Below are 25,055 nucleotides of genomic sequence, written 5' to 3' on the forward strand. Positions count from 1 at the left end.
CGGATCGAGTCGGTTGGCCGGTGCGAACGACGAGGGACAACTTTAAATTGGCCCTAAAGTTACACGTGCTTGCAGAGTTTACAGGATTTATGTGGGTGTACATGTATGGACGAATATACAGGGGAAGGTGCCCGTCTGCTCGTTCACGCTACACGCGACATCCCGGGATCAAGCATCCAAACCCCAGTTGGATCAGTAACATTATTCGAATAACGCGTCAAAACGACACGTGTTCGGATACGGCAATGACAAGAATTACTTCTGCATGGTCCTTCGGTGATGCCTCCCTGTGACGCAGTTTTGACACTTCTATCCTGTTTTTTTTTTTTTTTTGCTGTACATTGTAGCACGTGAAATATTACCAACGTGTTCACCGAAGCGAAGAAAATCGGGCGCCGAAGGAAGTTGGGCGCGAGAATGTGACAAACTAAAACAGAAGAAGATACAAAAAAAGAATCGTTCTCCTAGCTGTGAAGATCATTCTATCACGCTAGAACTGAACGACTGAACGAACTTACTTGTAACTTAAGTTCTATCGTTATTGTATGCAGGGCCTGTTTCTCTAGATCACACACGTGGATGTTCAAAGCTCGTTACGGCAGCCACGTTTTAGTTCAAATATATAGTCTCCAACATAATTCATCATTTCGTTAATCGTGCAGTGTTATGCGATCATTTGAACCGACTGATATAACTTGTTTTTCCAAAATGGAGAAGCAGCAGGATCCTTGTCATACTTTACATGACGATTGAATGGAAGTCCTGCTTTGTCGGTGTTTTTTTTATTTCTCCTTTGGATATTTCTTTCTTCTTCTTTTATGTCACAGAGCAACTGCATCGTTTAGCTTGACAAGCCAGCTTTTTCTTATACCACGAGTGCTAATCTCTATCTCTTGAACATCAACTAGGCGGATGAATTGAGGCAATAAACCTGACAGAATAATTATTTCATCAAGGTACCAGATAATATCTTTAAAGCTACCAGCATTTTCCCGTAACTTTTGTGTGTCTTTCAATATTTGTCCCTATCCCAAGACAGATCAGTTTCTATTCATTATAAGGTTCTTGTGTTCTTCTCCTAGATTTCCGAACTAGTTTGCTAATCTGTTATCACACATCTCAAAGTTCTTAGTTGCAGCATACCTATGTAGATATAGAATATTTATAAATAATCTGTTGCTTATTGAATAGATGCTTTCCTTACTTGAAACATTTCCGAACTCAGGTATATTCAGGTTTCCCCAATAACTGATTCAGGACTCTGCTGGATGTAGTTTTACCCGTAAAAAATGAGGCCACAGGCTATTTTTGACTTTTTGACAGAATTCAACTCGTCAACAGTCGGAATTGGCTGCAAATCAACTCTTACAAATTTTGTGAACAGTAATAAGTCCTGAAACATGTAGAATTATCAGTGAGTGATCCGTTTTTTTTTTCTTTTTTTTGCAAAGTCGGTACGAGTGACAGTTCATTATCAACAGTTGGATTCTTGGCAAACATCCGTAATATTTGTTAGCTCCTCGCGGAGGCTTTAAATGAAGCTGGATCGAGATACAATCATCTTCGGAACACTGTGACTTGAACAATAATCTGAAGTGGCAACATATTTTTTGAATCCAAACAATTGTAGACTAGTGAAATTTACAGTCAGGCTGGATGGAGTATTAACTTTTTCTAAAAGTTCGAAATATAATGAGTCAAGTATCCAACGTAAAATGAAAATATCATTTTTTAGATCTATACATTTTTCACTTTCGGACTTTTTCAAAAAATCGAGAAAATGGTTGGATGATCAAGATTAAAATACCACTAGTCAATACGTCCAGATATTCTTTAACTCTTAGAGATTAACAACCTCGGATGAAAAGACCACGATTTAAATGGATAACGTCTCTTAACTTGGAGTTTCTAGCAATGCTTGTTCAACATGTACACTTGGAGAAAATGAATCCGAGACGGCTAATTTTTGCACTAGACACTTATGTTGGCAACACAGAGAAACCTACAGCGCCACAGTCGGCCGAGCGTGAAACAAACTCAATCTCAATAAACATAACATAACCCATGACCGTCGAAGTGTATCTTCCTCACAACCTTCAGGCTCTTGACCAGTAACTTGATGATATGATATTTCCTAGTTCATGGACAAGGCTCTGTCTGGCAAAGGACTCTCACTCTTAAATAGTGGCCTGAATATGTGTGGTACCATTCAAGAGGTTACATATGCGGAAGGATTCGTCGGTGAGGGTCAAAGTATTTGACTCACCGACGAATCCTTCCACATATTTAAGAAAATTCAAGGGTCACGAAAAATTCACATTAAGAGGTTACGCGCCCGTCTGGCTGAAAAAAGTCCCACATGAGTTCAAATTATAACGAATGATGTTTATTGATGAATGGTGGGACTTTACATTTCGTCTCATCACGAAATTCCGTCGGTTTACCTTGTTCATAGATAGTCTGTTATCTAGAGAGGACTTTTCATACACATATGTGTCTAACTTGTCTATCGAACCTTAGCCTAACTACTTTGCATTCACGTTACAACGTATGCAAGATGTGTTTATTTCAGTAATAACTCCCGGAAAAAAAGGTAAGAGACCTGACTAGTTATCGAAAGTGAATAATTGATTCACGTTTGCATACTCGTGCACACATCTTGATGTAACCTATAAGCTCCCGTCGTGTAAGATAAAGTTCCAAATCTGAGCAAAACTCACAGGAGTGCAGGACGAAATTGCCTTTTCTCCGATGGGCTGCGCTTCTGCCAGCGCCGAGCGCGACATTCTTTGTTTGACAAGAGACTAACTTTCCTTCTCTCTCTTCTACTGCTCTGCTACAGCAACCGACTCCACTGGCACAAAGCAAAGAATGGGGTTTTTACTCCTGGAAGTGGGCGTAAAAAGCTTAAAAACTGCTACGCCTTCGGTGGGAAAAGGAAGTACTATGTATGTTATGTAGAGCAAGAGGTATGAAATACAATTTTTGTGTACGTAACTCAACGATACTTTTTTCAAAAACATTTGGTTAATTTGAACACAGGCTCGAATTTGTGTGGAAAAATGTTGTAATTCTTTATTTGTATTATTCCGTCGTTATTTTGTTGGTTTTTGGATTTTTACGCAGGATTTTTGTTCCTATACGCTTCAGGGGATTCTTATTATTCGGAGTTTGACAGCATGCACCAAGTATATTCGTTGGTGAAAAAATAAATAAATTCAATACGATCCGTCCATAAAAAATTCAAACGACCAAATTGATTGAACCTATTGAAATGAACGTCACTTGAATCAAATAAATCGGAGAACTTGGCGACTGTGAGTTTTTTGCTTCTCGTTGTGCTACAGGTGTCAAGAGAAAAATAATATTGCCAGTTTCGATTATTCGTAAGTTTCCGGCAAAATATACACAGTTAAAATTTATCAGTACAGGGCATAAATGTTTTAGACAAACATTGAGAAAAAATGAAAAAAAAAAAACAAAACTTGTACAGAAATAAACAAAGCGTAAATGTAACCGATGTACGTAGAAGTTTTTACAGAGAGAAAAATTGTACGGAAATACATGAATATCTATGCGAACAATTTTCCCACGATTCGCCGAAGAAATGAAGAATTCTATGGAATGATTATTGAAAATTTAAGAATGAGAATCTATTGGTTGAATATGTATTCCTGTATGTTTTCCACAATCTCATGGAGCAGAGTTAAATATACAACTCATATTAGTTACTTATTAGAAGAGCTTAAGCAATAATTTACTCTGAGACTAATATACACGGAGACGTAAATTTTGAACATTTTCCTTTGAACAAAGTTCTACGGCACGCGAGTAGGGGCAAGCAGATTAAATCTCGTTCGCTTAAGATAATCAGGCTAATTCCATTCTTCGCTATGATTAATAGTATCGCCGTTTTCCGACTACAATAATTTATCATTTCCTATGTAACATTAAATTTGAGAAGCTCAATTTCGCCTTCATACACACACGTAATCCGGTGACCGTAATTAAGGTACATTTCACGGTATCTTTTTTTCTCCTTTTACTGTACTAAAAAAATTGTTAAGTATAGATACCAGTCATTCAGTATACTATCAGTTTCGAAAAATTATTTTACTCTTAAGACTACAGCGGATTGTGCAACGAAGTGTGAATTTTTGGATCGATATTGTTCGCTACCGATTCAAATTACGGATAACTCACTGTTACCATGAAATCCTAAGCTGCAATGGATGCAAGTTAGCGGTGCAGAATTCGATCGGAAAATTTTAATCACTCTCTTATTTGTAACTTACAAGAAGTATTGATTAAATAGATATGGAACGTACTGACGGGTCGACAAATCGTGTTGACACTAAAACGTGATACAACAAAGTTTGGAATAGTGACAGTGAAGCTAGTCTAGTTACATCCAACTGAAAAAGTTCCCGTAATACAGGAAAATATTTGGAAATTCTTAATTTAAACTGTAAGCACCCAATCATCAAGAATCTCAGCCAAGTTCACTCAGTCCATGCCATAAGACTGAAACTTGCAGCCATAGTTAGCTTGTAGATAAAATTATGTAGCGCGGTTCGATGTTTACGAATTGATAAAATTTTTAGATTTTCATGAAATTCAATGAAATTTTGCCTTATGCGATTCATTGCCCGCCTTTTTTAACAAATATTAATGCGTATGGCCGCTAACTTTGGCTACTGATTTCAATTTCATGGCCGGCGCTTGCCAGCTGTTACCGAGCAAACTCGATAGTGACGTCCCCACACGCGAAATCTCCCGAGACACTGAATATTTTTTGTAGAGATTCACACGGTAGCAAGAACTCGTATAGTGTAGTATTACATTGATTTGATCCCGAAATTTTAATGCAATCGAACAAGTATGCCTTGAGTTATTTCCAATTGAAGATGACAAGTGGCAGACCATTGTAGATGTAAAACATTACTGCCAAGTTCCAGGTTAATTACACCAGCCATAAAATTAAAACCTAGATCCTAGATGGCAAAAAAAGGACAAACGTATACCACTGAAAAACGAAGTACAAAAAGTTGTAAAATCGGGGTATGGCACCAAGCACACTGCGTCATCTTAAAATTATGCTTTATCTGATCAGAAATTGCTTTTGGATTACAAAGTAATAGGTGGAACCAACATTTGAAATTATTTACGGAAAGATCACTCGGCGATCCCATGTATTTCATGCATTTAATTAAAAAATTTCGTACTGATTGTTTGATTTCAATGACCAATAGTTGATTTCATTTGTAAGTGAATTTTTACCGATTATCCGAGTTAAACTGGGCTGGATGGCAGCTTCGTTTTTGTTCTGAAACACGAGTTTTTCATCTGTAAATCGAGACGACTATACGTATTCGATTTTTGTTTTGCCAACTCACGAACTCAAAAAAAAAAAAACCGTTTCAGACAATTTACAGGGTATTCATTTATAAATAGAATGAGCTATTACAAAAATAGAATCATGTGTTTTCTCTGCAGTTGTTATTAGGTATCAATATGTTTACAGTTAAAATACAATATAAAAAAAAAAAAATCTGGTCAACAGGGACTTTTCCAATTAAATTTAACTAATTTGCTTCAATTGCACTTTCCAAGCCATTGTTTTTTCATGTTTCGATTGCAACACATTTTTTATCAGGCTGTCTCTTATGACGTCTCATACATCCTTACGAATAAAAAACGGTATTCAAGTCGAGAAACAGCTCGATCGATAAAGCGCCGAAGGCTGACCTTTCTGTACAATGCCTTTTTTTGGTCTGCCTTTTTAGGGCGTATGTCGAGAGTGCTAAACGTGGGTGAAACCACCTATCCGCACTCATATGGAGAGTACCAGACCTCCGGACCACAGATTGATCTGAAACTTCTAGGGGTGTGTTTCTTTCACCCAAAATATGGAGCTTTTGAATATGAAGTTATATCCATTGTGCCTTCATTCGCTCTGTCTTCAATACATCAGATTGTCGAAAGTTCGCAGCTTATACTTCACTAGACTGTAAAAAAATGCGCCGTGAATTTCTAAAGAATATTTTTTAGCGTCAATCTAACACTATTTGACATTCAAGTTCTGAATTGACCACAAAAATTATTGTTCTATAGTAGTTCGCATTGGTCACTATTGGTAAACTGTAACACCGCCAATTTTTACAGTATATGACTCTGAAATAATAATATATCCGTTTACACTTGAAACTATGAGAACCTGACACGGACACTTCGAGAGAGGACAGTGAAAAGTAATATTTTAGCTGAAAATTCAATAGTACATAAGAATTTCAATTCCGAAAATTCAGATCCTTGAATTCTAACGCTGTACGTCCGTGATATTTTCCCTACAATTAGCCTTGCACCCTAACGCAGTAAAACGAAAGTAAAGCCATTGGTTCACATGGAGATTGGATTTATTAAATTCACGGATTATGTTAACAATGTCACATGGGCAATAATAAATCCAGAATAAATGATAGCATCCCGATTAAAAATGTGTCCATTCGGAAATTTTTACCGGCCTCGCAGCCCAATTATAAATCCATTTTTTACTCTTCATCTATACTTGGATACTTGCTCTAAAACATTTAGGTCGGAACTTCGAATATCTGGTAGGAACTTCGATTGTTTTTGCTAATTTGATGTCACCTCGAATTATTCTCTTTTTGGTCGTCAAATTAGAAATTTAGATTTTTTATATTTTCAACTTGACAGACCAGTCATGGTAATTCGAGTGCATTAAACTCAACGACGAAATTACATTGACTGCCTGTTGTAGTGTTCATAATAAGATGAAGCGAAATATGCTATTAATGATGCAATAAATCACTACGATAACGATTAATGATCGCGATTATACGGTAATAAAATAAGAATTCGTCAGTCGAGTCTTGAGATAAAAAATCGAATACATGAAATGTCATTTTTCATCCCCCCCCGGAGAGGGTGGAGGGGGTTATCCGCGTTATGAACAATTGGGCACATGTTTTTCTGACCTAAGAAACATTTCTGAACGGATAGTTTGACAACCCCGAGACAGAGGCATTTGGCACCTCTTAACCAGGTATACCCTTTGGGAAGGTGGCTTTCGTCATCAATGCAACCGAATGTTATCTAAACGAATAAGCTCCCCAATTGTTGCTTGCGGAGAGCTTTGTTATATTAAATAAGACGAAGTGAATCAAAATAGTACCAATTCAATGGGAACTTGGTTGTACGTTGTATAGAGGTAGTTCACCCTCTATGTGACATTAATTCGAAAAACGCAAAAATACGTATCTCCTACACTTTTTTCTGCTCTTTCAAATGCAATTAATTGCTTTCAAATACGAGCAACGGTTTTTTGCTTACAAATAATCTGTAACTTTCAACCCCTATAATTTTTGACCATTCAACCCCCGCCGTGACCGACAAAATGCATTTTTCACTACTCGCCACGACAATTATCCTTCAATTGGTTTCATTCAAATATCTCAATTAATAGCATGCGACTTTGGCCGTCTTAAAACGTTTTTCCGTAGATAAAAAAACAAAAAAAAAAAATACGTGACTCTTAGATTTCGATCAAGAATACCATATCCTAAAATGAACCAAAGCGGCGGAGGGGCAGGGGGAAGGGCGGGGGGGGGGCGTCTCGAGACCTTTTCTCGTGAGTCTGAGATCCGTATCTTATAATGTTACCGTAAATCAAGAAACGACTCTTTTCCTTTATGTCGTACACAAGAAATTTATGTAATCACGAAAAATCGTATCTCGGTATATTGTTCGTGTGTTCTCTCGACGTTTCTAACATGAGTTTTACGGTACGACCTCTTGCAGAGCGATCGAACGTCCCGAGTCCTTTAATTTATATTTTCGCTCTCAAACGTACGTCCTGTTCATTAACATTTCGCGTCTTGATCGCTCGTCTGTACTCTGACGTCACGTAAACATTTCATTCCGAACGCAATGGTACAGAAACTGCAAGGCTAACAATTTCCGGCATACGTGACATATCGGATGCTTTATGTGCGGTCAATCGCGATGGATGTTAAACGTCATAACCAACAGATTACGATCGTCTGTCTATATTTGTAATAAGATACGCGATGTTCACCGGGATTCCCAGATTAAAATAAGGAAACGATGGAAACTAGAGGTTAAATCGTAACACGCGTTCCAGTTGCCAGGCGAAACTTATACGGAATGAAATGGAGAAAGACGGTCGAGATGGGTATGGGTGTACATTTCTTCCGGGTGAATATATGCAGAAACGGTCTAGGCGGAATATCGTGCCCAGATACTGCCTGAAGGAGAAGCAGAATCACTCGGGAACGAGAAATATCAGACGGCGACAGAAAGCTCGAGAATTACAGAGAAAAAAAAAAAAAAAACGGGGGGGATAAAAAATATATTCGTCCGCGTCGCACGACGACGATGGTAAAAGATATTTGCCTTGAAGGAAGAAGGGATCTTTCATTTCTCTCGTAAAACGTCTATCTCGTACAGGTATGCAATGTAAATACAGACGTGTGTATATGATACACGTATAGGATTCTATAAATCTGTACCTACGTCGAATGGCAGATCCAAGTGTGCGTGAGAGGATTTTTTTTAAAATGGAGATGAGAAAGCTGAGGGATAATGATGGGGGTAAAGGTACGAAGAAGGTCGAGATATGGGAACTTGAAAACGAAAACGAACTTGATCCTGCGTTATTATAAAGTTGCCAGTTATTGATTATAATATCCCGTTAACAAAGCGGTTCGGATGAATCGCCAAGTAAGCCCGTAACTTTTCTTCTGTACGCAGTTTAAAGTAGATTTTTTTCCGCCTGCTCTTCTTTTCTCCTCCTTCCTACTTCCTGTCTACGTAATTCGGAAGCGGCAACGTAAACGCGGATGCTCACAAACCGCCGGAGTACCTGCGAAAGTAACCCAATTAAAAGCTACGCTTTGCTGTGCAGCGAGCTGATTTTATTCGATTAGGACGGAATTAATAAGAAGCAAAGCAAAGAGAACGGGGGAAAATTCGAATAAAATACGGGCAAACGTTGTTTTCAGTGACTCGAGCTTAAAGCTCCGTGCGTAGAAATTTAGCGATGATTATTTGTTACTAGATTCGAAACCGCCACTCCCATTTTCTTGTCTCAGGTCATAAGTTGTCAATCCATCGGTATCATTTGTAATCTCGACGTGAAAAGTTTTTCTGGAACATAATATGTAATAATTCACCACCTAGTTTGCAGATATTGGGATATTTATTTTTCATTTCGCAATATTTAAAATTTCGACACACATAACCTCAATGATACATTATAAGGTTCGATGCGATCAAAAATTTGTGAATCACACTTACTTTATTCAAGCTTGAATTAACTGCTCTGACTAACACGAATTTCGAGTCTGGATTCTAGATGTCAATTTTGATTTCTTCTACGTAACTAATGCATGAAAAAATAGTTTTATTAGATGAAGTTTGCTTTTTATATTTCAACGTGCTGCCACCTGCTGTTTATACTATCAACAAAAAACTTAAAGACTTATTCATCAACGTAAAAAAATCAAACGCAAATTTTGTAAGTATTAAATGAATATGTTGTTTATTAATCTATGTATAAAACTAAAATTTATTCATTTAAATATAAACTCAAAACAAAATTATTTTTTTTCTTCTGTTGACTTGTGTTATTTCCATACAATGTCAAGCTAAACATTCAAAGAAAATATTAGAATTTATACAATGTTTTTCTAGCCCGAAGACGAACGGATTTGGAATACGATTTATTTAAGTTTCTTTATTCATGTAGGTTAAATTTAACACAAGATAAAATCCATTCAACAAAACAAACACATCTTTCCGGAATTTTCATTCAACAGAATTCCGTCAATTAACTTCATTTTTCATCTTCATCTAGATAAATCAGATTTTCATCTCCATCTTTTTTATGGTATGAAGATAAGGTAAACTGCTTGTATTAAAACGACGGTGATACCATTCGGAGTCATTCTGCGAAAATAAATGGTTCAATAAAAACGTCTTTCTGGAAGAAACGCTTCGCAATCTACGATCATTGAGAGAGGGAGTCGAATGATAATTTTTTTTTCAGTCAGTGAAAAAAATATTTTGTTGTTTGAATTAAACACTGACATGATCTCACCAAATCCTTTGGCGCTACGAAAGATCTGCGCTGTCTAGTTGATCCTGCCGAATATTTTTCTGCCTCTGTAAAATGTTATTCGCAGAAACAACATTCGTTCGTGTGATACGCAAAGAACTGTTTTATGAAATAAATAATTATTGTTTTTTTTTTCAATTATAATCTTTAATTTTTTAATTTTATGGAAAATTATCTTCCACCTTACGTAGATGAATTTTTATACTATTCGTATAACTTATCTTCCTCTAGACGATAACACTCAACATTTTGTACCACTGGCTGTTCTGTTGGGTAACCTATAAATTTGTCGTAAGGATTATGTACTTGTACATAGTTTAATTTCTTCACTCATTGTATCTACACAAACCGAGGTAGATGATAACCAATTCAAGGCCGTCAGTATCGTCTGCTACCATCTATTTAACCCACATAACAGACGCATGAGCGACTTTGAATAGGCAGGATCCACCTCTTCGTTTACTCGCATGCTTCAGAAGTACAGAAAATATTCATCCTCACTTCAACACTGATTCTGTGTGAAATATTGACGATGAAGAAGGAGAAGAAAAAAATTCCACGTTCATTTACGATCTAGGATTATTGTCATCAAGAAAACAAGACAAAGTTACCGTATAAACACCACTGGAATAATATTGCACATAATAGTTGAAGATTGTTATTATTGACTTGCGATGAGGTCTTGTTTTTGTTTGTAGGTGCAGTTTTTATGGGGCCCTGAACTAGAGATGAAACTTCAACCCTGTTAGTCATCTCCACACCCCGCCTTTAGCGCCATAAAATATATACTCAAATCATCACGGAAAATCATGAGAGAACCTTAACTCTCGTCTGACACTTTCAATTTTATTTCATACTGTGTTTTAGAACGTTTAAACATCATATCTCGAAATAATCAGGTCGCATTCTTCTCATTGTCAGTTGTTGCAAGATTTCAGGCTAGCGCGTCATAATTTCAACGACAGATGTTGCTAAAACACCAAAATTCGATCTATTATGTTACTATTGATATTAAATTTACGAAATTGTGCGTCACGTATCCTGAAAACGTTTCCTCGATTTTTCTCAAAGTTTTAGGCTTCTTGTAGTATACCAGCTGTATAATTGTTTGATCAAACCCTAACGAAAGGAAAAACAAACCTGATTCCAGCACCCGAGATAAGGATTCTGGACGAAGCGGGTCACGAGGTGAAGGACCGTTACTACAAGACAGGAAGTGGAGTGGAGCTTGCGTGTATTGTCCGAAGCTCGTGGCGCACGATTGGAAACCTGGTTCCCACGTGGTTGAAAAATGGTGCGAAAATTCCTGACCACGTAAAAATTTACCATGTCAACGGGTGAGCAAAACACTTTTAGTCATTTTCGTGTGTTAATATATTTCGGTTAAGTTATTTTTATAATTTGTAACCTAGCATTTCTCTGCATTTAACGTTCTTGCTTTCCAGAATCAAGAATTTGGTTGCACGAGGTTCCCTTTTTTTTTTTTTCTTGGTATTTGCTCTTTGCGTACGGGAGACAAAAATATTTTTTCCAATCAAATTTTATTTAATTTACATACGTTAGATTGATTCTTTGTGCACCTAGAGAAAATTCGTGGTTGTTCCAAACCAAGTCTGAATGGGATTTTGCGAATTTTCAAAATAAAATTGGAAATTCCGACTGGACTATTTCTTTGTTTGTGTATCAAAAATTACGGTTCATTTTCAGGCATGATTTTGAAAATATTGAACGTTGTCGTAAAAAGTTTATGATGTAAAGAGGATCGAGGTTCGAATAGGGCGAAAGCCCGCAAAGTTGTGAAAAAAATTTATACAGATTTATAGCTTAAAATTACAAGTATATTACTTCGCAGTTCATAAAAATAGATTGTGGCAAACTCACAATCAGTAATCAAAAATTCGATAACCTTTACGATTTTTCAGAGAACACCGGTGTCAATTTTTATAATTCCCAATTTTTAAATACCATCAGTCATAATTTGAACGAATATTAGACGAAAAACACTATCTTGGTTAAAATTGTATTACATAACTTTTCAACCCTTCATTACTTCTGGATAAAAATTGCGAAAGTTTCAATATGATAAAAATATGTACATGCACATACCTACATAAGTAAAGCATCGTCTCTTTTATTCTTCTTTTATAAAACAACAATTGTTTTAGACCAGCAAAATATGTATGAAAAATTGAAAAGTCGTCAAACGTCGCAATTAATTTTCTGTTATAACTTTTTTATTCCACCAATAATCAGTCTTCCGATATTCCATCTCTGGTTAATCATCAATGGGGATTCTTCCGTTGAAAAATTAACAAGAATATGTGAACTCGTCGGTTACATTTTGCAATAAGTATAAAATGTTTTGGCATAGCTGTTACGCACATCCGTTTGACGGTGTGTTCGCAAAGTTCGTTGATTAGGTAACCCGTAACTTTTACATTTATACGGTGTGTAACGAAAATGAGACGGTCGAGAGCTACGGACGTGACAGAGAAAGAAACTCTCCAAAAAAATATTTGCAGGAAATCCCCCTGAGGGATCTCCTAGAGGAAATAGGTCAGGGATCGCCTGCAAGTATAAACTCCAAATTAAAGGTATACAGAGATAAATTCGTTTTCAACTTCGAGTAAAAGTTAGAAATTACACCCAACTTCTGGAGGTCAAAGAAGGAACATCGGTGTGGTGTCCCTCTTCGATTCCGTTACATCTCACGTGTGTTTCAGAACATTGAAAACTAAAGGACGCGTATTTTTTTATCGGATGGATTTTGTGAGTGATATCTCGATATGTCTTTCTGACAATGAGAATAATTTATCAAAATATTAGACTTTTCGCATACTCGAAGTCAATACCAGCGCGTCTAGCAGAGTTGTAGATGAAAATTCCATGAATTTTCCAGGTTATTCGAATCTGAAAATAGTTTTAACCTAACCGACGATGCGATATTACTTGGAGAATCGCACATAATTTACGAGTACGCGCTGTGCATCAGTTATTTAATCAAGTCAAATCACGAAGTCTGGAATCCTTTTATCTTGAGAATGTGTGGAATGAAAAAAAAATTTAACCGTGGAGATCGAAAATATATCTCACATTGTTCACGGTAAAGGAAATAAACGTGTATACATGTATAAAAAATGTTCAAATAATTCAGAAAATTATTTCAAGTATGTGGATCTTTGAAAAATGAGAGAATTATTACACAATTTTCTTTAAATCTATAAATATTAATCAACCCTTTAGCAGTGTTGCGAGAATGAGATTTTCGTGCCACTTTTGCGTCAGAAAAAAAAAATTTGATAAATTTATCCTGTAATCTCAGTGTTACGGTTTCTGAGGCCGCAGAACTTGAATCTGAAATTAGATTTCCAAAATTCAAAATGGCCGATCCAAGTCGGATTTTTGATTTAGGTCTGACAATAAGATTCAGCTTGATACATCGCTAAGCATCCTTTAATTAAGCATGTCACTAATTCAGCTATGATTGTCTTTGTATAAATTTGATAATTATACAAAAAATATTTATACAAATTGTTGAGGAAATTCTTGTTGAAATGATATAATTTTTACGAAAAAATCATAACTAATCGCATCGTTACCCACCTAGATTATCCTTCAACATTTTGTGAGTTCCCGTTACAGAGTTTCCAGCAGCCAAAGTTCGATAGTTCTCAAAATCCAAGAATCTTCGACAACTTGGACACTTTTAATTATTTTTTTTGCGAAATTCTTTAAGGAAAGCAAAATATTTTAAGCGATTACTCGAGGATTGTACCTTCAATGGTTGACAAGTTATAAATTGTCCGTCGTATTTCGCTGAGAGTTTTCAAGATGAACGTTTTGTCTTTTGTTACATATTTTTCAATCGTTAGGTATTGCCTTTTGATTAGCGAATCGGGTTACTTCGAATTCATAGAAAATGTAACCATATGGCGAGAATAATCAACATTCCTTTCCCGTTTGTCTGAAGTGAACCAACGAAAAAATAAATATTGTGCGGCTTGGAGTTCACTTAAAAAAACCTCACGAAATCCATTCGACCTTACGAATTGCTCTAGGATCCATCGAATCCTCATGAAATTTAGTCAGGATCTTCGGGCCCGTTTCGCTTGATTCAATCAATAACTGAGATTGCATAAAATTCAAGGTACATACACGTATAGCAATTTTGTTGCAGTTACTTGTCGTTAAAGTGCGTGAAGTTCTTTTTTCGCACAAATTAATTACAGAGTACGTTAGAATAACGGCATAATATTCTTTAGTAAAAAGCATTCATTTTACACATAGTTACATATGCGAAGAACATTTTGTACAATTTATTTTTTCTTAATTACTTAAACTCACTCATCAAATCCGGAAATCGTTGCGTTCGAATGATTCTAATTAATATCCCATGTACCGATGAAATATGTTCCACGGAAATCGTAACGTGACACTCCAATTACCGATTCTGTGCCAATTACGGAATTTCGTTTTCAAATATTCTCCAATAGGCGAATAATCAAGAATAGTTATTCTTTCGTCTCTAGATTTTTATACAATACCGGCAAAAGCTTCTGAAAATATTTTATTCGTCATTCGTCATCTTTCAAAATCAAATCCCTGGTGATAAAAATACTTTCCTGATACGCATTTAAACATAGCCGCAAATTGGTGATCCCAATTTTTCATTCTTTCCTTTTTCATCAGATCTGCTGAAAAGCTCATCACCAGAATCTACATAGAAAGCGCAGCAAAGAGCGACAGCGGTGAATACACCTGCAGCTTTGACCAGCACAGCACTTCTTTGGTGCATCTGCACGTTTTGAACGGTAAGTGATAGGAGTAAATTACTGCATCGTGAACATGAAAAAATACAATTATACGTCAAGGTCTTGCATTTTTTGGTTTCTCTTAGGTTGTTTAAGCATTAATTTACGAATTCAAATGTCATTTTCTACGTTGACCTTCGGTGTTTCTGACTTTTCAGAAACCATGTTGTATGCGTGTTTTTCCAACGATATGAAACTCGCCACAAAACCTGAGTGTTCATGAAATTTGGAAAATAAATATACGATCAGCGATGAATTTTACACTTTGTGCACAATCCACTATTTTATTCAGTGAATTTGATAAGTTAACAGACAACCGATCATGCAAAAATTATTCACGAGAATTATATGTATAAAACGATAAAATCTGTGAGCGTTTGTCCATTCGTCCGGTAGTTTTGCCCCGAATATAAGGAAAGTTTCTTAGATTTCGATAATTATGATTGATGTTCTTGTGATTATCATCGTTATTCTTATTAGTACTTGTATTTCTAATACTTACGATTTAGACTTAATGACTTATTATCGTTGACGTATTATATTTCGGGTGGGTGTTAAAATCTCGAAAGACCAAAAAGTCGACTGGTCGAAAAGCCGGAATTTTCGTGATACGAATTTTGAAAGAACAGAATTTGGGCCGTTCTGTCTTCAGCGAGTTTCGGGATTTCGATCTTTAGACTCTTTGGTCAATTCTTATTGATAAGATCGGATTGGTAGATTTTCGACAAAGGCACAAGTCTGACTTTTTGACTGTTCGGTTTTTCGCAATTCAATATTTTGCCCTTCATAATCTTGGCCATTCTCAAAAAAAGAATGTCGGTATAAATTTATTTATACATTTTTGCGTCATCAATTTTAATTTTTTTACTAGTCATGTTTTCGGATTTATGGTCTTTCTACGATTTCAACCGTCGGTAGTTTGACTTTCAGGATTTCGTCTCGTCGACTTTTTGATTCTTCGCCTTTTTATATCCCACTCTTATATATTTCCATCTATTGTTTTCCTTTTCTTTTTTTCTAATTTTCAAGGGGAATAATCCGTTGGTTATCAAATCATTAAATCCTGTTTCCAACGCAACATAATTCGTAGAGTCAGTTTTTATCCTGTCGGCTGTACGTAGTAATTGTAAGTATTTACTTCATGTACACAGTGTATATCAATCGGTGATTGAAGATATATATTTTCATCAACGTTCTCTAAAAGTACGTAGATCTACTTCACCTCTCAGAAGTATACTTTTATTCCATATTCTAATAAGCCAATTTATAACTCATTACTCATCAAGTTCAACTCCTTTTATTCTCCAAGTTCTTATTACTCTGGAAGTATTGATCCTCAGAATCAACTTTCTGCGAATAACAATTTCACGCTCAACACTTCTTGAATGTTCAAAACTAATCATTGATATCAATTTAAACTAGTTTTTCCCGTTGATACTAATTGTTTTTTTGACCGTCCATTTAGAGGGTACAAATTTTTTGCTCAAAAAATTATGGCTATCCTCTTTGGATTTCTGCTGGAAATTTTGACTTTTGAATATCGAAATCAATTCTTCGATTTACTATAACGACGTAAATCTGCGAGAGAAATCGATTGCACGCAGTCCGAATACGCTGCGAGCAACGGATCGAGAGTTAAAACCGAAAATCGAGGTAATCCCGCAGTATTTATCCAGCTGTTGGTCTAACGCTGTTTCAGATGTCTCATTCGCATCCCTCAGGAATCAATTAGTCTAATTAAAGTCGTACAAATTGCTTCTTGGCAGAAAAATTCCCGGGTTCTAAAATCGCAAAAAGCAACGCTAACCCTTTTGAACAACGGATCAAAAGTGACAGCAAAAACACATAAAATTTGTCCAGGATTTTTAAAAACACGAGAGAGTAAAATCACAAATTTATTGCTACAGAGTTTCAGCTGTTTATTCAATGTGCCCTAAATATTGTTACAAGTGTTCGGGTGTCGGTGTGTAGTAATTTAACAAGTTGCTATATAGTGTAAAAGTAAAGACAAAAAGAAATGCAAAAGTATGATGAAACATTACATAATAATTCTGATTATTGCAAGATGAAAAGGGAGTGCAATACACATTATCTTACAAGCGGAATAAGAAAAATATTATATTCTCGTAGTTTGTAAGTATAGTTCAAGTTCTGGCTTACGTTATACAAGCGCAACGCACCTCTGCATGATTAAACGATATATTACGTATGACATTGTATTGTTACTATTTTCGTGTAACCTGGATTAAGATGAATAAATTACCGAATTATTCCATGTTTTATTTGTATTTTCTCAGCTGTTGGTCTCACGACGATTTAAACGCCCCTTTTGGAATCCTTGAGGTCGAATTAATCTCGCTCGAAAGAGTCTAATACCAAAAATTTTTTGCTCTGACAACCGCGAAAAGCAAGGCTAACCCGTTTGGATATTTTCTGAAAATTACAACGATTTTGAAAAATGCTTATCACTCTTCAAAAAAGTTTCATGAGTGTAACGAAGGACCGACGTGCATTAAATTACTTTCAATTTTCATTTACTTCACATCGGCGAAACCTTATTTGTATACTATTTAATTATCAGTGTGACTTTTAGTCTGTGTATACTTGGACTGCATGTTCCAACAATTGGATTGATACTGTAACTTTTTTCTTTCGTACTTCCAACATTTAACTAATAATTGTCTACTGAATTGGTCAATGAATGATTTTCATCGAAGTTTATCCATAATAATTTATAATTCTCACATGCTCAACACTAAAACACTCAGTAAACTTTCAACTTTCGTCGTTAACAACGGAATTGTAAATTATATCATTATTGCTATACGAAGAAACTCCTTGTGATAAAAAAATTTTCACCTTGTACATTTTGACGATATTCCTTCGTGAAAATAGGAAAAGCTAATATTTTTTTCATAAATAACATCATAAAAATACCAGCGTTTTCTATAATTACGACTGAAAAATATCGTCAAGGTTTACGGGGTGTCCGCGAATTTTCAATCAGTATGAGGATGTTCGTTACAAAAATTTTCTCGATGATAATATAGTTCACTATCCCACAGGCAAGATTCAGACAATGAAATTATTACACAATTGTATCCTTTGCGTAATACAACATATTCTCAAACTCGAAATTCCTAACAGTGAACACGAGGACTGCCTCAGGTTTATAATAAAGCAGGCAAATATGAGTAATTCTCCGGGCCATTTAACCAATAAATTACCGAACAATCTTATATTTCAAGGTCGGTAACAGATTTCACCATTCAATCAAGCGATAGTCAAGGTGAAAGAATTTCAAAATTCAAGATGGCGGATCCAATATGGCGCAAAGTAAACATAAAAATTGATCCTGTTCACTTTGAATATGTTACCCGGGGGTTTTCGGGGTCGCTGAAAGCGGGTATGACGTCACAATTCCAAAATTCAACAAGACGGATCCAATATGGCGGACAGTAAATGTAAAAATTGATCCTATTCGGTTGAAATTTGTACAGATTATTACGTGCCAATAATGTATTCGCTAGCATGTTTTTGACTTGTTGTAACATCGGGTGATATTGAGAATAACTATTCACACAAACGTTGTATTGGTTAGTTTTCGTCCATGCGGCATCATTCTTGTATCTAGCAGAGTTCTCAAGTCTATAATGAGCCCGACAAGAAAATACCGTTGACTGTATAAACTGTAAAACTATACATGACATGGAATAGCTCATTTTCTGTGGAGAAGGGTTAATTGTTAAAATTGAAATCTCAAATAATTAACCGATTTACTTACTTATTTATTTGGAACTAATGTTGACTAAGTTTGAATAGGTCGAGGGACTTGAGATTTTTAATCACCTTTTTTACATGATTTCGGTTCGCTCGTCTGTGACGCGAGAAAATTGCAACAAATTCGATCTAGTTTCGATTATAACAGAAATGCTCTATGTATGGAAGAAGAAAATATTTTCAACTTCTGTTAAACCTACAAATTGTTAATTTTTGCTGTTTGCAGGCGAGAAGCAAGCTGCTGTACACCATGACCAATGGAATTCTGGCAGGACGGAGAGACCGAACAGAAAAACTATTACAGTGTTTTTGGCTATCCTGTTAAGTGATTTACTCGCAGTGATCCAAAAGTGAGAAAAACTCGTTTTCGGCTTATCAATGATAGGGGAGCGTCCTTTATTCTACGTACGATAATACACTGAGAAGAACATTCGTTAGATTCAAAGGAATAACGATTAATAAAAATTAATTGACTTCATGAGAATCTTTTATCTTCAACTGAGCCCTACTTGAACTTATATAAAATCATTTCTTCTTCAACTACGAAATAACAAGCTATTCGAGTACCTTATTGAGTAAAGAAAATTGATCGTTGGTTGTTAAAAAATATTCTACAAGAAAAAAGTCTCAATTTTAGTGGAACAGAACCAAATTTGTTTAAACAATCAATACTTACTCATAGAGCTAGGTAAATATTTTGTGAGGTTGTAAATAGCGTAATAATATTGACTAAATTGCATTGACAGTTTGTATAACAAAGTGGTTTCATTAGATAAAGGTGAATTTTCTCAACCGTGTTAAATTATTTTTTATTTCATGGGTATAAGTAACGTTCAGTTGAAGTTGAAACATTTCATTGAATGCAATCAATTAAATGCTAGTCAAGTAAATTTTTTTCTCGTCGTGTATATACACGTAATAAAAAATAATATAACAGTATTATTCCATAAGTATCATTAAGTACGTTTATACTCATGCATGAACAAGATGAGGCATACGAGTCGTTGCAAGTTAATGTCCCAAAAGATCTGCGGAGTGTTGAAAAAATAAGCTGTATAAGTCGCAGAGATAAATGTGTACTGAACATGTTTCCTTTCTTTTTTTCTGTTCAAATTTAAGTCGCACGCTCAATTTCTAATACAGAATTGTAGCACATGAACAACAAGTTAGCAATAGACTTAAAGTGTAAAAGCGAAAATTTTTTCAAGTAAATTTAAATGGACTACGAAAATTCCAATTGGGAATCTAATACACTGTAAGCAGGGATCGGCAATAATGATTGCCTTTAGGAATGTTTTTCTTCGATATTACTAATGGCGTGAGAACAAAAAACTTGTAAAAATTTTTACTCATTTTTACTCAAGTTAAACTCATTTTTCAAGTAACTTGACTTGTTTTTTGATTATTCAATTTACGAGTACCGATAAAATATTTGCCCGTGTAATTGTTAACTTTTCAGGCGACTGATCAATCACTTTAAGTAATTAGTCATTTTCTAACTAATTAAAAGATGAAAAATAATCTTTTTCAATCCTGATTCCGGACTGCCGATTTCCGTTACGAAAGTTTTTAGAGTGCCGTGTTCAATTATAAAAGTGATTGTTCATTCGAATTTTCATTCCATGTCAGCTCTGCGAATCGACGTAACAGCTTACACAACATTTTCCCAATATATGCTCTGGTATGATTCATGCGAATGATTCGATTGATGAGCATCTCTCTGATTAAAGTGACGGTTTTCGTCCAGCTATTGATATTTTAGCATAAACTTTTTTTTTTCGTTCTATTACCGCGACATATTTCGCAGGAGTTAACTCGTAACTTTTTCTGAGCCTCATTTTGTACATACGTATTTTAAAATCATATGCGTATTTATGTATACATAGAAAGAATGCAAAAAAACTACGCATGAATAATTGACGTATTGACGGTAAAATAAGTGGTGACAGAATAATGAGAAAAAGAATTAATAACTGTATAATGAATTGTACATATTCGTGTAATCGAAAAAAAGCGATACTTAAACGGGGCTTGGATGAACTTGTTTTTGGTTTAATTGAATTCAATAAATTGGCAAATTGTTGGCAAAAACACTTCAAAATTTCCAACTGATTCATGGTACATGAACTTTTTACAAACTCTCGAAGTTTAACGCAAAAAAAAGTGATCAGAGCGCTTTGAAGATTCACGTTTCAAGAGAACTTACAGTGATAGAGAACTACTATCCTTGGAATCGATGCCAAACAGTTTCTACTCGTTACAAATGATTTCTGACCAACAAGACTTTAAATATTAATAATTGACAATCGTTTATCCGGGAAAACGTGACACAAGCTCGAAACCAACTTTGTGATTTATTCACTGAAAAGAATGCTGAACGTCAGAATTTGACTAACAAAGGATGACATAATTTCGAAAATTGAGCAACTCTGTAAGTAACGGATTTTTCTACAAATTTTCACAAAAGCAAAAGTTGCTCCAAGAAATCTGGATTTCAATTAACTTGAAAACATGGTTTATTGCATTTTGTTTCCTTCCATGTTACGAAAGTTTTCCTTGTTATCGAATGTGAAACACATTGCGTTTATTTACAACCACCCTGTGTATGTATCTGATGTATATTAAATTTAAATATATAATTACTGTGCATAAGTATTGTTAACGGATACGTTATTAAATTACGATGAATGTCATACGGACCATTCATTTTCTTACCTAATATATATATTCATATCGAAATGATATATTCTCACAATTGTACTCATTCGTCAAATATTTCGCTCACGCAGTATGATCGTTATCAACTAATCATACTACCTGAATCATAGGAGAAGGGAAACGAAAAGGAATACCTGTGATAAACAGTAATATTCAATATATTTATTTTGGTATTCATTCAAACAATATACAATAAATTTCAATACATATACATACATATACATACATCCCACATATGCGAGCTGTGCCAAATCTGTTGTTGGGAAAAAGCAAATTTCCGTACATGATTCAAACTGGCAAGACATAGAATCAACCATTCTGGGTTTTTTTAAACTTTTGCAAGGCTATAAACGATTCATTTACCACAGGGTATTTTTCTTAAGCATAATTTTCTTTGGTGAATAGAATGTCAATAACAACGAAAAAAAAAAAAAAAAAAACTTGTTTGTTTCCAAGGGATTTTTGACCAACGTATTTAAATGCGGATGGTTGAATGATACCTACTTCATTTTCGACTTAATTTCTTTCAATTCACAATACCTCTGGACTCATCAATGATTTCAATGGTTTACAAAAATGATATTTCAGATCTGAAATAACTATATATTATTTTAATTGGTTCGCTCTTCTCTTTTTTACGATAGTATATGAATTAAAAATCCAAAAAGAAGAACTGGGTTTTATTTGATTCAAAGGACTTGAAAATCGAACGATATTTTTAAGACTGTTAGGTCGTCGGACATTATAATATTTCAAATTGAAACGAAATAGTTCCGTTGCCGTTATCATGGAGTTACCCATCCGATTGTGGTTAATATGCCGACTTACGGTACATGCGGTATTGTTTTACCGGCAGTATTTCGTCAGTCGGTACATGTATAACTACAAACGGTACTCGATTGTCGTATTCACTCCTGGGGGTTGATACAAGGAATTTCAGCACTGTTTTACCGACTATCGGTTATAAAGCGAATAAATTCTAGTCGATGATCAAACCAGCAGATCATCAGTTGATCAACTGATCTGAAACATGTTTCAACAAAACACATCGTTGATAGAAGATTGCTAAAGTCAGCCAACTGAACGGGGTTTTTTTTGCAGTTTATTGTTAGTGCAGTTCGGGAAGGGACGGAGCAAAGCGAAATTTAGTCCGGAAATTTTCTACAGTTACCGACTCAGTTAACACTGCTTAAGCGAGTCGGTAAGTGTCAAGTACTGCGATTACCTCCGCGCCCTATTCCTTGCTTCCACAAAATACCTACGGCTTCCTGTTTTTAGGAATCTTTAGTAAATTGCCCCATTCAACTGAGGCGTTGACGCAAGATAGATGGCAAGCGTATCAGACCCAGATTTAAAATCTTGTTTCACGTTTCCACGCACGTCATATCAACTTGAGATAATAATTTTTATAAGATGTGGATTCAAATTTACTGAAAAAAAAGTTAAAACATTGAAAGCGTGAGATTTTCGGTTATTGAAAGAAATTCCGGGCAACTTGTAGAGATGATTAATGCATCTGCCGTGTTGATATCAAGTTTCTAATTCATTTTGTTCTCTAATCCCATCTTGGACAGATAAATTTACCACGTAAACGTCACATGCATAATTATATTATAAATTTGAAGAATTCCTGTTTTTCTCAACTCCGTTTTCTTCGCCTGAGATTTTTCTCAAGTCAACCCTGAGCATTGAGTTGATTGCGACCGGTTAAACGTTTCGAAAAACTGAAGTTTGAGTACCAACCATCGCTTTTACTCTGTATGTACATCACGTACGATTCCTGGTGATAATAAATCAAATTAGTAGAAACACCACGGTAAACAGTTTGTAAAAAAATAAGAGAGCTAGAGAGTGAAAGGAAAAATATATCGCACCTTTCGGCTACTTTGGATCCTGCATCAATTGGTTTATCTTCTTTCGTTTCGCCACTCTCTGATGCTTCTTGCCTTCCATGTGCGCCTTCCATTGAAAGTCGCCGACGAAGACCCTCTCGCACGTCTATATCGAAGTGTGAAAATTGATTTCCTTAGCATTGTTTTTCTTTTTTTTTTTTTTTTACTTCTTATAATTTCTTTCTAATATTACAATATCGTTTGAACCTGAATTTTATCTGACGGAAGAAGTGACGGCCAAAATTTCTCTCTTTTTATGATCAAATGAAAACCGTAAGGTGAAAATTACTTCGCAATAGCGAGTTCGCTCGGTGTTGCTGTCAGGTATCGCGAAGTTTTCAGTCTTATTGTTGTTCAGGGATTTATGGCTGGGCGTTTGACCCTCAAGCCTGTCGGTTATTATGGACATCGCAGGTCCCAGAACTTTCTGATCCCACTGAGCTACGTCTGTGCAGTCCAAGGGATAAACCGGGGGCACCTAAAGCACAGTTTAATAATATTCCCAATAAAGTTAGAGGATGAAATAAGTTACTGCAATAGAAGTGCAGGTGCCAAGTTGTTACCCGTCTATGGGAGGGTGGAAGGAAACTTTTTTTTTTTTTTATTTCACGTTATTCGTTTTATTTAATCATTTTCTTTTGTTTTTTTTTAATAAATCGACACTGGCAACGGAAATATTGAACAAAACATACCTGCCTGTCGAATCGGCGTATGAATCGATTCGTCACCCATCGCTGCTGCCTCCTAGCGTATCGCCTTGTGCGTAGTTTTAAATTCTCGATACCTAGTTTCAGCAGTTTTCCACCCTGGAATAAATGATGCAGGCATAAGAGGTATAAAAGTCAAGAAAATGAAGTTGTATTCTTTCCGAAATTATTGTGCACCGGTGCAAGTTTTCATTTATTTCGGATATCTTATTTTGAGCACGGTGACGTTTTGCAGTTAAAACTAAATATGCGGTCGTGGAAAACAATTGTAAACCTGTATCATTGACTCTTTTCTCTAGATTTACTAAGAATAACAAAATTAATAAGGAAAAAAATATTTTGCACCGAGAATTCGAGCTGAAAAAAATTTCTCACAAAGCTTAGTGTTATTTTCCAGTCGAGACTGAGTGTCTCTAAGTATGCTCAAAGTGTCTCATTTTGTGGATAAATATTGTGAGGTGAAAAAATTTCAAATAATTCAATAAAACGTAATCTATGGTTGCTTCAAGGACCGAGTAGCGTGCTGAATACAATCCGTCTACAATCATTGTAACAATGGAATTATAGTAATTTTCCAGTTTACATTTTTAAAATTGTATTCCATTCGTTTTCTCATCCTAAAATCGAGCCTACAATAAGAGGTTACAGCGTTTATGAAATTCGCCTTTTCAAAATTGTTTTAGGTGTAACTATGACGATCGTTCAGCAACGTGATTATTTTAAGTTTTCTGATCGGATGACTCAAAATTTCCATCATGTTCTAAAATCGCAATAACAAAACTTTTTTTAGTGACTCGGAATTTCATTCCAATTCGCAATTATACGTATATGTAACGTTTTGAAAAGACCAAGTGACAAAATTCACAACCGTGTGATCAATATTACATAATAACGCTCGTCATAAATTTTATTAGATAACCTTTTTTTCCTTTTTTCCTTTTTTTTTTCATGCACCAGATTCTGCGTTTTAGTCTTATCTCTGAATACG

General features: G+C 35.4%; 2 protein-coding genes across 4 annotated transcripts in view; one reads left to right on the forward strand and one right to left on the reverse strand.

Moving 5' to 3' along the window:
• Positions 1-21,443, forward strand: part of LOC107228171 (zwei Ig domain protein zig-8) — a 208,669-nt gene extending 187,226 nt beyond the window's left edge. The window contains exons 5-7 of the mRNA XM_046730808.1: positions 11,310-11,496; positions 14,849-14,970; positions 18,977-21,443. Of these exons, the coding sequence (XP_046586764.1) occupies positions 11,310-11,496; positions 14,849-14,970; positions 18,977-19,104 (437 nt within the window). The 3' untranslated portion in view covers positions 19,105-21,443. The remainder of the gene's footprint in view (positions 1-11,309; positions 11,497-14,848; positions 14,971-18,976) is intronic.
• A 165-nt stretch (positions 21,444-21,608) lies between these two features.
• LOC107228172 (tRNA dimethylallyltransferase) overlaps positions 21,609-25,055 on the reverse strand; it is a 117,526-nt gene continuing 114,079 nt past the window's right edge. For 2 of the 3 annotated variants that reach the window (XM_046730807.1, XM_046730806.1), the window contains 4 exons: positions 24,053-24,166; positions 23,650-23,838; positions 23,343-23,466; positions 21,609-23,248 (listed from right to left, as the gene is read on the reverse strand). In XM_046730807.1, coding sequence (XP_046586763.1) covers positions 23,350-23,466; positions 23,650-23,838; positions 24,053-24,166 — 420 coding nt within the window. In that variant the 3' untranslated portion in view covers positions 21,609-23,248; positions 23,343-23,349. Of the gene's footprint in view, positions 23,249-23,342; positions 23,467-23,567; positions 23,839-24,052; positions 24,167-25,055 lie in introns of all 3 variants that reach the window. The other variant, XR_006902729.1, reaches the window with a different exon arrangement.

This window comes from Neodiprion lecontei, chromosome 2 (genome assembly GCF_021901455.1).
Source record: "Neodiprion lecontei isolate iyNeoLeco1 chromosome 2, iyNeoLeco1.1, whole genome shotgun sequence".
NCBI lineage: Eukaryota > Metazoa > Arthropoda > Insecta > Hymenoptera > Diprionidae > Neodiprion > Neodiprion lecontei.